A 12,993-nucleotide genomic window follows, 5' to 3' on the forward strand; every position below is an offset into this window, starting at 1 on the left:
TAATACGGCTCATACACCTCAAGTTTTTACTTTTATACTTAAGAATATCGAATTGTGGAAAAGGCTGAAATTCGCGACGAATTTGCATAAGGTATCCCAGAGTCTGAAAGTATTGTCCACGCCGTTTTCCCGCTTTCTCGAAACGACTTACGCCATGAAAACACAATTCTACACGGAAGAGAGTACCTACAGTCCTATTTAGAAAGCAATAAAACCACATTAGACCAAAAATCCTCGAAGACTAAACAAGCGGAACAAAAACTCTAACTCATACTGTTTTTTGAAAAATCATACAATAACAATGAAAATGAGCAAACAAGGTCATTAGATACTCTCCTACAAGTTCTAGGGAATGAAATGTTTGAAATTGAGCTGGAAACATTATAAACACCAAAAAAAGACGAAACTTCTGAAGAAAAAATTAAGTGACAGTTTGATGATCTGAATATAAACTCATACTGTTTCCTGAAAAATGGAAATAATAGAATGAAAATTGGAATGCACACTCCCGACGAGCCTAAATACAAATCGTCGGACTTAGTTTTTGGTTTATGGAAAAAATAAAACAAAACGACTCCAAACCAAATGAATTTAGCTCATATCACAACAGTTATTCCGTTGCAAACTGTCTAAATATTAATTGTCTTCAAAACCCATGCTACAGCCAGCCGCAACACATTTACCTAATGCCTTCACTAAATGGCTAGTGTCTTGAATAAACATGCATAATAAAACAAACCGTAGTATATCAAACAAATTGCTTGCAATAAAACAACTCACCGGCTAGTCACGCCATCCGTTCAGCAAATTCATCAAATGTCCCCAATACTACTGCCGGCCACGATTCAAGTTCTTCAGTTGACAAATCTTTCAGCTGGCTCACCGCTGATAATGAGGGCTGATAATGACTCCCAAAATTGGACGCACGCTTTCGTTTTCGGCTCATATGTTTGCCCGATGTACTTAACAGAGATGTTTTCAAAGCGAATCCAACATTAAATAAAACACGCACATGTGTGGTTACATTGCTTTCTCGATACGTAACTGGAAAATCATCTTCACTACCTTTCTCATTCAAGGCCTTTCGGTAGTCATTAATCTTCAATACTCGTAATACATAATTTATATCATGAACAGCTACTTCACGTTTAAGACCACGATCAACTTCAGTAACAAAATTGTTAAACAAACGAGGTCCACGAAGTAAACACCGAATATCAATTGCTTCGAAGCCTGTCACAAGTGACCACATCTTCCTTTCAATGTTATTTGGCTCAGTAAACACGCAGTGTACAGAAAATGAGGGCTGAACAATTAGGTCAGTTGGCTCCGAAAGATGATAAAAAATCTTCCTTTCAATACTGCCCTTTCCTTTATATCGCCGCGCGTCCTCCTTGGTTAATAAATCAAAAACTGAATCCAGGGTCTCCAATTTGAATAACATTTTACATGTTTCAAGCTCGTTAGCGATGAGCCATAATTTTGAACCAGATATAACTTTCGCAACTGATTCACCGCCTGCCCATTCGATATGATTTGGTGTAAACCAGCCACCCACAGAAGCCAGACAACCAGTTGAGGTGATCGTTAAATTTGGCGGTCGCACAAAATCAATACTTGAAGCTGGAAATTCAAAAGATTTTGTCTGAGAAACCTCCAAACCAGGCAAGTGACTTCCACTATTCTCCGCTAATAAGGTAGCGCTTTGATCTACAATCAACTGATGTACATCAACAGCGCCATCATTCCATGCTGCCAGTCGATTTTCCCCCCAATTGTATAAACGAGTTGAATTTGGGCCCCGAACAACAAAGGCGCTCGTTGGAAAATCATCAGTAGGTACCCAATTATCAACAACTGGTAAAGCATGAATGCCAATAGCTTCCAACCCCCCCCCCGCTCTGGCAAGTTCGAAAATTCGTTTCAGTTTATCAGCCATTTAAATCACGAACAAAATCTGAAAATGTGCAGTTTCCACTAATGTGATCACACACAATGTGATAATACATAACACAGACTTTAAATTATTAACATGCTAACAACACACGCTTTCACTAAACATGCTAGGCCAGACATAAAACAACAGGTTCACAGCTACGTTCTGTTTATATACACAGACTCATAAGTGAACAACGATTAAGCAAATCAGTAAAGCAATACATGCATAAGTAGAACACACTGAGTTAATTTGAAAGTTGAATGCCGAATATGGTACATGTCTAACCTCTGAACTGTTATAAAATCGGTCCTTTCACTTTTTGAAAAAATTAAACCTGAACACAAGCCACGAAGACTGGAAAAAATGCACACTGGATATAACTGAAAACTCTTTTGCTTTATGACTGCCTTGATGATAAAACTGTCTAAATTGAAAACGACTGCCTGGAGTGATGTCACTATTCTGAGATGTAATTAACGATAACCTAAGCACAGTTTCAAAAGAATCGAGAAAGATATCTTTTCCAAAATAGAACCAAATCAGCGATTCTACAGAAACAATTACGGAATTTCCGGCTGTATTTCAGACAAATAATAATGGTTCCAAAAATTGTCATCAACATGAGTAGTAGACTGACCAGAAACGCAATAGTATTTGAACCCTCTGAAACCTCATTTATTTTATTTTCAGAGTGACATTGAGGGATAATAAAGCGAGTCCAAACCCCAAACTTCTCATAAAATATGCCATTTGGGCAGCAGGTCAAATTTTCTCCCAGAACACTAACAGCGAAGCACATGATTGCGATCTGAAAAACTCGAAAATACTTAGCACTACTTGCTTAGCATTATTAGCCGCAAATGGCGCAACCTCGACCCGTGTTGCTGGGAAATGGTGCCGTAGGAACCTAATTATTTGCCCCCCTGGCTCAGGTTGAGCGCTGCCGCGACCCGTGCAGCTGGGAGAAACTATGTTTATTTACAAATCAAAACATCAACATCACCATAATTGAAAATCTGTATATAAATACTAGAGCAATTATTTACCATAAAATGAACATCATCTCAGTATGGTAAAGTCAACAATTGAGACAAATATTAGTAGAAAAGCACAGTGGGTCGCTATTGAACGTCACTTGGTTTGAATTTCGACTTACAGTACACTTTACTTTTCTCACGATGGAAACACTAATTTGTTCACTTTTTCCTCTTTTCTTCTTAGTTTCTGAAATTATTAATAAAGAAACCCCAACTAAATATGAAGCGCTTACTAAAGGAATTCTTTTTCACAAGGAATCGCAGATCCTACTCGCAAAGAAGTTCGTTAACGTCGAATTCCTAGTTCCCTTCCCGCAACACGATTTTGTTATGAAAAAACAAGTTGAAGATATGTTGGAAAAACTGGCAACAATGTGGACACAACCGTCAACAATATGCCCAGTTAATTTCGCAGCGCCCTTTAACTCATCTAATAAACCCTTCAACCTAGATTGGATGCTCTCAAAAATCACTAACGAAACAAAAGCAGCAGAAAACGAAGTTAATCATATGCGTAGCGTTACCGCAAAATTTCTAAGCCCTGAAGAAGAAAACGGACAGAGGAACAGACAAAAACGTGCAGCACCAGTAGCAGCAGCCGCAGCAGTTGCTGGCATAGCACTTTTTGGATCCCTCGGAGTCTCAATGGCAAGTTCAGAAGGATGTGGAATAACTGGATTGTTCGGAAAATGCCAAAATTACGGACGCATAAATGCAGAAAACATTGCACGACTTAACGATTGCGCATCAGTTCTTACTGATTATGTACTCGATGTTGAGTCAGCGAGCAACGAAAAATTCTTTCTTATCTCTAATGAAATTGCTAAGGTTTCGGAAATCCAACAGGAAATGCAAGAAAATCAAAATAAAAAATGGAAAGTAGTACAAGATCAATTCGACATTTTCGAGAAAAATTTCCATTTATTACGAGATTGTACATAAATGCTCTTCTCAAATCAGCAATTAAATTTCAACTTCGATACTGTAGCTTCACTGTTATCAATTTTATACGCCGACATCAAAAGCTATCGTTCAGCTTTATATGCCTATAGTATAAACTTGCTAAATTCCATACCCATTCTGTTAGATAAACGATTACCAATTTCTTTAGTTCCCCGCGAATCATTATGAGCTGTCTTATATTCAGTTCATGATAGCCAGAAACATTCAACAGATCGTTTGTCACTGGCAATACCCATGAAGGATCTCATGTCATATTATGATGCCAAACTTGTTTACGAAATTGCCACCGTTGAACAAGGATTACTTTTGACTCTAGCAGTTCCTTTAGCATCCCGCCAAACTTCATTTCACGTCTATAGTGCGCACGTCATCCCAATGCCCCAACAGGATCCTAAAGAAGCACTTCAGTGGATCATCGAAGGTCCATACTTGGCAATTTCGCAGGATTCCATGGAGACGACTACATTGACCCAACAACAGCTCGATAACTGTCTAGGATCTTCAACTTATCGTATATGTCACGAAACTATGGAGACTCATCTAGCACAATCGTCTTGCTTAGCAACACTCTATTTTCACGCGACAGTTGCTGCACTTTCTGTATGCCAAACAGAAAAGGTAATGCTCCCAACGCCTGAAACCGCCAGAAATCTCGGTTACGGGATTTGGCTAATCATGAGCGCAAAACCATTTACGTGGAGAGAATACAGTTTGAACGATGCCTCGCTGCCAACTAGTGAAGAGAAGGAGGGATGTCAACTCTGCATAATAACTCTCCAATGCGGAATCCAATTGATCAGCAAACACATCAAAATCCGACCGGACCTCTCGAGTTGCCAAACAATTCCAGCCACTCGAATCGATGTTAAACTTGCTGACCCTCTTCAACACCTCATTTCATCGTTACCGGAAATTGAGAAACTCCCTTACTTTACGTCGAAAACAGATGCTAACATTGAATTGTTTCAACAATTGAGAGTAGAAATGATCAGCACAACTGACTCTCTTAAACAAGCCAATTTAGACAAAATAGCAGCCCCTTTGGTCCACAGAATGCAACTCCTGAAGCCGTCCCTAGTCGACAAGTTAGAATCTTATGTTCCAATAAAGCTTTCCCTTACTCTGACTATTACAGTCTTCATTGGAAATCTTCTCCTTCACATTCTAGTAATGTATCTGTATCATACGATCAAATTTTTCCAACGAATAACCCCCAATTTTATGAAATTCTCCGATGGAAAAATTCCTCTTAAACCAGTAGTTTCGGTTGCAAACAGTGAGTTGACAAAGATACAGTCCCTTGACCATAAAATGAAAAATTTGATGACTATTGTTGGAGAAACAAACATAGATAACAATATAGATGCACGTCTACTGAAAATCGAGGAAGAAATTCAATACCTTGACAATGAAATATGCGTTCACTAAGTGACCGATCACAAAGTTGATATCTCTGCAACTACACAAAAGCCCAATTTGTCGATTAGACGATCAAAATCGACAATTTCTATGCGCTCTAATCGAATGAATCCCGAATTTCTTCAACAACTTAATAACGACTGTATGGAAACTGACGAAAACGCGACAGAAACTTAAGGGTGGGTCCTTATTAACATTTTTATCTGTGTATTCTATCAAAAATTTTATATCTAAATTTTTCATTTAACGTGGGTAGTGTAACGTCCTAAAGTACGTTTTATATAGTAATCGATATATCTTTTCCCCAATTTTACTGATCGCCTTATTTAGTGCTATATTTGCTATGATCTCAAGGCCATATATAGACTTCATTTTTCTGCCTTATTAAGTTGAGAAAATGTATATTTACTTTATTAACATCCTGTAAACTTTCTCAAGTATATTTGTCTTAAAAACCATTTAACTATCTTTTGTTATTTGATTTACCCATAATAGAGGAATTTGTGACAATGCTAGCCTGTATTTATATTTACAATGTAAACTTTACTATGTTCATCTTATTTGCCCGGCACGTGCCAGCACGCGCCAGAAGTTCTATTTATCTTGAGTTAATCTTGATGTATTTGTATAAGTGATTACTCAAATGTAAATACGGTCCTCAGGTCTTAAAAAGTAATAATCTAAGCGACACAACCAAGATTGTCAAGTTGAAAATCAGTAGACAAGTAATTAAGTCTTAGATTGGAATCTTTTTCTCTAGTGACAAAACTTATAGCTGTCGGCCCTGCTCCGAAGCAACATTGAAACCGCTCAGGCCCTGAACAATTAGTTATGCGAAATGAATAATTTAAGCGACAAAAGCTAAGCTACTAAGTAGTAAATTAAATTAGCGAGAAACATTACTTCAACAAATTTAACATAATAATAATATAACCCGACAAAGGTATATTACACTGTCTATATCCGTCATCTTAGTCCATAAATCCGAGCCCCGAATTTTCATCGAACATCGCGTTTTGGAATCCCCCAAGTACGCTATACATCACTTGCCGTTACATAAATCATTTTGTGGAAAAAATTGACACGTGCACTTAGGGGTTGTAAGTAAAGTGCGCCACAAAGATGATGGCGGGGGGCACTAACGGAAAAGATCAATCACGAGACCATATGTTGACTTAGTTTTTGCTGTATCGTTTTCGGTTAGAATGGAGCATGATTTGTATTTATTTGACATTGTCATTTAGATCAGAGACGTTTATGAAGACAGTGTGGTCGTCGAGTGTGTCAAAGCCTACATTTTTCCACCGGACGAAACGAGGTCTGTATTTGTTCGGCGATAAAGAGGGCAATTTGGAGGTGTGTTCCCTCGAAGGCGAGGCTCAGATAACACCTATGTGGTCTCACACTTTCCCTGTTGCGTCACCAATCTCACAGTTCTTCATCGGCTCGGATGACGACACTATTTCTGTGGTTTATGATTTCGAGGAGTGGAGCTCCTGCCACGTGTTCCAATTGTCAAAAGTCATCGGCATTTCAGCATCTTCGGGCAGTAAAAGTTCCTCGATTCCCTCTTTTGCAGTTCAGAAAGCGTATCTTAATGCAGACGGATCTCTGATCTACTCGATTGCTCTCAAGCGCATGATTTGCGAAGCCACTGACACTCTAAACCCAGTCCAAATTTACAGTCTGAATCATGAAGTCACCAGAAGCGCGTTCGTAGATGACTGTGGATTTAGTGCAATTTTCCTCTTTTACAACACCAAGACGTTTGCAGTACTGAAATGTCCATCGTTTGAGACTATATTTGAATCAAGTGCACCGTACGATGCAGAACCTCTGTTTATGTTTTTCCAGCAGCACCTTTTGTTCTTGATTTTTGAAGATTTCACTGAGATTTGGGACTGCTTTCTGCACAGAAATGTGGTCATTAACGTTGCTTTGGAGCTGTCAGTTGAGGACGCTTACGTAGATGATGACAAACTTTACCTGTTATTGTCAAACGCCAGTACTAAAGTCATCAATTTACATGATATGACTTGGGATATATTGGATCCTATCTCTTCTGGAGTTGCAAAATCTAGAGTCGTTTTATCACAGAGTCTGAATGAATGCTTCTTATGGAAGTCTGGATCCAGAGGGATCGAAATAGCTTCAGTTTTCAATTCTCATTGGCCAATCGAAACAACGTTTGCCTTCGAGTCCGGAAGATATGAATGTCTTCACCTTCAAGCGCTTCCACACAACTTATTTGCGGTGCTATTAAATGACAGTAAGAAAGCGCAGCTTATTGTTCCTGTTCTTACTGCGGAAAGTGCTAAGTCAGATTTTCGTGAGATAAGTTCCAGACATTTCAATTATGAGTCTTTAGCTGAACAGAATGCATCAATTAAGTCTGTCAAAATGTTCGCTTTATCGCCAGATGCCGAGAACTTATTGTGCATCGATGACAAAAACCAACTTCTCGTCTTATGTTCATCAGGCAAAAGAAGTCATTTGACTAATTTTTCTCAATCGTTATTATCAGCGTGTCCGAGTTATTCTCATGCTGCATTCGTTTCGAGCAACAACGTTTTTGCTGCGGGATGCGAAGGCCAATTTTTACTCATTGACGTGGAGTTATCAGAAATAAAAACCAAAATAATGCTGCCCGATGCTGGAAGTGCGACTGTGGTCGAAATTTTCTGCCATCCAACATCAGGTGATGTTTATATCGTCAGCTGTGACCTCAACGGACTGTTCCTGTTTTGGAGTGTGGATCAAAATTGGTATGTATCGCTTTCTATAGAGAAATACAATAAGTTGCGGGCTATTCAGGTACTAGGTAGCTCCAATAATTATTTTCTGAATATTAGAGTTGATGAGGTAAATGATTTAACAAAAACCAGCGTTTAAAAAATTTAGATATCAAGATGATATCAAATTTTTTTCTAGCAAATATTCCGCCGTAGTCGTTTCTACACAAGAAGCACATAATTACAGTGGTCTTTTCTAGTTGTTAGAATGTTGCTCGGGCGTTCAGTTTTCAATAACCACTGACGGATTACTATTTAGGTTATCAACTCAGTCAAATTATCCCATGGAGTTTATTCACTCACACACCTATGTTATATATAGAGAGAGTTTTAAGACAGAAGAAAGTTTTTGCATTTTCCGCCAATCCTTTTTTTCATTAGAGCTCTTTTTATTGATTGCACTTCATGGAATACGGAGGTGCATTGTTTCTTTGAGTCGTGTTTGACCGAGCAATGATATCTGTTCCGTATGATGACCTTTTTGGCTTCATTCTGTTGCTATAGCTTGCCAGATTTATTTTCAATAGATTTTAAACTGTTATGAAAGAACCAAAATGTTAAAATGGACGAAAAAACAATTATAGTTGCGACGGATTTTAATAGGGGGACTACATGCTATCTTGGATTTTATATACAGTTAATTTTGTCCGATCGATATAATAACCGTCAAAAGGTATGAGGGGTATTATTCGAAAGCCCGACAATCTGTTTCGCGAAGTTGTGCGTGTTTTAAGTTTCATGAACTTGAGTTAATAATTGCACTAGAACGAAGTTTTAAGTAATTATTGTCCACGTAGAATTTTTATTATTTTTGCAAAATTTTTGCTGGACCATTTTTGCACTTTTGGGATGTTTTTTCACGTATAAGCAAAAATATATCTACAGCCCATGAATATATAGGCTACAGCCTTTGAATTTAATTGTGCCACCTGTTCGAGAGAATTTTGTCCGACGCACCACTTTTCCTACTCTTTCGATGATTTTTCTAAAAAATTGTTCTATTTTGCAGAATATTATTTAAGTTCTCACCTTAATGCTAATTGTTCTAAATGTTTTTGTTGTTTAATGTTGTTTTTGAGGCAAATTTAGTTACTTTGACAATTTGTCCTTACTTTATAATAACTAGTACCAAACAGCTATTTCGATGATACTTAGTCTGATGAGAACTGATGCTGCAACATAGTATTTTCTGCTGACTATCAATGCAAGGGGTGTTGAAGTTTCTCTCTGTGGGTATCTTTTTTTCCTGTTATTGCAAAGTAAAATGGCGGCCAATTGTTCTTCCATTTATTCTGTTTTTTTTAATACTGATTGAAACTACAGAAAACAAATGCGATGTTAAATGCAAAACTTATAGGTTTGCACATTATTGGTATCACTAGAATAAAACTTAATTTCAAAAAATTTTTGCAATTTTTATCAAATACATTTGTTTTTTGTTTGTCCAAACTGTTATCTTGTTCAGACTGTGTTCCACAAAAACGACGTTTCTTATTTATCGTCGTCATTTGTTCCAACTAGGATTGTTTCTTAAAGTTTGAATTTGGTACTGTATAGATAAAACAACGTTGAATTTAATCAATATGAAGAGTTTTTGACATAAAATCTAAATGAAACATGTAATAATGAAGTAGCTAATATGAAATTTATGTTGAGATTGTTTGGTGTTCTCTGTTTTCTGCTAATTTAATTTTAACTGTAGGCACAAAAAAACATTGCCTACAAATGCTTCAACATCAATTCTGCACGTGAATGGTTTTACTATGCTAAACTGGCGAGGTTAAGGTTCATTGAACCTAATAACTGGTGTAGGATTCCAGTATGCGACAATTTAGACATAAAAATTACTAAAACGATAAAATATCAAAAGCTACGGAAAGTATTTGTTCCGACCCCTCTTGAGGGGGGAGGAACTATATACTCAAATGGGTTTTTTTTTAGTTCAGACAATTTTGGCCGATCGATATATTCTTCGTAGAGAGTTGAGACTGGTATCATTAGAAAACGTGTCCAGCGTAGAATATGGAATTAAAATGTTTTTTTTTGATTTTCGTTTTACCGGGAGTTACCGAGGTTTAAACTTTTGAGAAAATGGAGTGAATTCTGTTGATTTTACTCACATTTTCCGGAATTTTTGACAAATATCTGGAATTTTCCGCTAATTTTGCTAAAATATGTAAAAAATTTTAAGAACGTGTGATTGATTTTTTTAAAGACAAAAAAGATTTTTTGGCTATTTTTATTTAATTTTGTCAAAAATATGGACTAAATACTTCAAAATTCAGACTTTTTCATCAAAAACAACACGAAATAAGTTCCATTAGTCCACTTTGATTAAATTTGCAGGAAGTACACACCCAAACACCACTAACACAATATTTGTAGACTCAAATGGGGGCTATTTCTACTTCAACTTCCGTTTGCGAGTGCTCCGTAATTAAAACTTTGCCGTTTTTGCTAACTTTACTCGTTGATTATCAAAAACTCAGCATTTATTTTTGATTTTTTATCTAATAAAATATCTATATCTATAAAATTCGAAAAATTGAGTGTTCTTAAGGGACGAAATACATTAGCAGAGCTAGTTTTGAACCAATTTTGAACTGTTACAATCCAAAAAAATTTCGTATATTTATCAGTCCGTCTTTTTTATTAAAATAATTCAATTTTTTGTATATTAATTAAATAACAGAATATTTCAAATGAAAACCTACTAGTGATAGGTCCAAATCGCTTCCTAGTTAGCTCCAAATTATAGTATCTGGTTTATTATTTGAAAGCTTATGGTCGTTTTGACTTTTAAAATTATTTGATTTTGAAATAAATAATGGCTTTTTGAACTTGGCCTCTATTTTTCTCCTAATTTGGTCAACTTGTAGCTTAGTGTCAGTATTGAAAAAATGCTTCCTTTTCTTACTGAATTCCAATTCAACCTTTATTGCGGTTTTACAACTTAAGTTATGGTTTTCTTGCTTTGATACTACTAGATTTCACATTTTTATTTTCAGGAATTTGCCCATTTTTCACGTTTTCTAGTTTTGTCACATTATCACATTAATGACAGTTCATATATCACATTTTTGGCGTTCGAAATAAGGCACAATCGATAATAATGAAATCCATAAGGATATAGACTCTGGTTTAAACGGCTTCCACAATACTTTCTCGAATAATTTAATTGAATTTTTTAGTTTTTCTTTAACTGTCATTTTCATTTTGTCTTTTTAGTTGTATTAAATTTCCTGTACAATGACCCGGCTTTTCATGGAGGAATAGATGGGACAATATTCTGATAGTAAAAGATAGATGATGGCTTTCATGACTTTGAAAACAATTGTTTTTCCAATATAAAAAAACTTCGGCTTCTCAATTTTGGTCTATTTTTTGTCTGTTTATTACCTAGTCTTGTTAATTACAGGCCAAATATGACAACATTGTTGTCATGGGAAGATGTCAAAGTGATTGGTTTCAAACAATTTAATGTTTTTAAAGAATTCGTTACGACTTTACTGGCTTCGACACGGATTTTCGACAAAAAAAGTAAATTTTTGGTTTTTGTCATATTTCACGTTGTTTTTGTAGACGTAAGATATATTCTGGTTAATTGCAGGTGTCAAGGGCTTCTTTTGGAAGAATTAACGATTCTATTTAATTATGCCATTTTGTAATTAATGACTTTCATGTCTTTGGAAATATTTTTTTTCGTAAAAAAAAACAAGTATTACTAAATTTTGCTTTTTTCTTTTTTTTTGTCTACTTGTTACCTGGTTTCATTAATGAGAGGTCACATAACACATTATTGGTGTTCGAAAAAGGTGCAACGGAGCTTTTTTGGTGCCAAACTATGGCTCTACGGCTTCGAAAGCGTTTTCTGCCAAAATTAGATTTTTTATTTGTCTATTTGTTGTTCTTTTTGTAACCGCGTAAAAATTGAATACCGACAGTTCTTGATTCCCATCTTTAGAAACACTGGTAATCGTTAAACTATGAGATATTTTAGTTGATTTCTAATGGTTTTCTTTACGTTGAAAATAATTGTTTTTACGAAGAAAATAAGCAAATTTTTAAATTTTACTGTTTTCTTTTTTGTGTAATTGTTACCAAGCCTTTTTATGGACTGGTCCCAGATCTTTTCTGGTGAATTATAATTTATTTTGTTTAGTTTCAGTTTTATCTGACGCTATTTCGACTTTGTTATTATTAAGTTTTGTTTTTTTAAAACGGACATAAACTTTTTGATGTAATTAATGTTTGTTGTTGTTGTTTGATTTTGCTGTTCGTCTTGACTCGCTTTCTTTATATTGGCATATCTCTTAAATATAATGCATCTTTTTTACTCCACTTAATTATTTGCTTTGGAGGCTATCTTTTCGTTCATACACCAATATTTTTTTGAAAATTTTCGATCTGTTCCTCATTTGATAGACAATTATGCCGAAAATGTGGATGAGCGGGGTCGGAACCTTATATGCGATTACACATTGCCGAGCCGCTTTGTTTTCTATTTTTTCATTTTATGCCTGTTCTAGGCTCATGCATGTAATTGATTTATGGGGAGTGAAAGTAAAGTCCGTTGATCTTTGCTTGTGATATTTGAGAAAAATGATCTGAATTAGATTGTAGGATTTCCGAAGGTTGAGAAAAAAAGTCTCAAAAGTAAAAGTACTTTTTTAAATTTATTTGTTCAGGATTTTTATTCCAGATTTTGGGTTCGGCAAACATGATGTTATGCGTATGTTTGTTTGCCATATATCTTAAATATTTGTATAGTCCACGGACAGCTATTTGGAAGAATTTATCTAAAGAGTCACCTGAAAAAGTTTTATGTACACAGCTAACTCTG

The 12,993-nt window shown here is 35.9% G+C and overlaps 1 protein-coding gene across 6 annotated transcripts in view; it reads left to right on the forward strand.

Moving 5' to 3' along the window:
* LOC142334623 (uncharacterized) overlaps window positions 1–12,993 on the forward strand; it is an 87,416-nt gene that overhangs the window by 54,664 nt on the left and 19,759 nt on the right. For all 6 annotated transcript variants that reach the window (XM_075382815.1, XM_075382814.1, XM_075382811.1 and 3 more), the window contains exon 8: window positions 6,603–8,123. In XM_075382815.1, the coding sequence (XP_075238930.1) occupies window positions 6,603–8,123 (1,521 nt within the window). The remainder of the gene's footprint in view (window positions 1–6,602; window positions 8,124–12,993) is intronic.

This window comes from Convolutriloba macropyga, chromosome 2 (assembly GCF_964194025.1).
Source record: "Convolutriloba macropyga chromosome 2, txConMacr16.3, whole genome shotgun sequence".
NCBI lineage: Eukaryota > Metazoa > Xenacoelomorpha > Acoela > Convolutidae > Convolutriloba > Convolutriloba macropyga.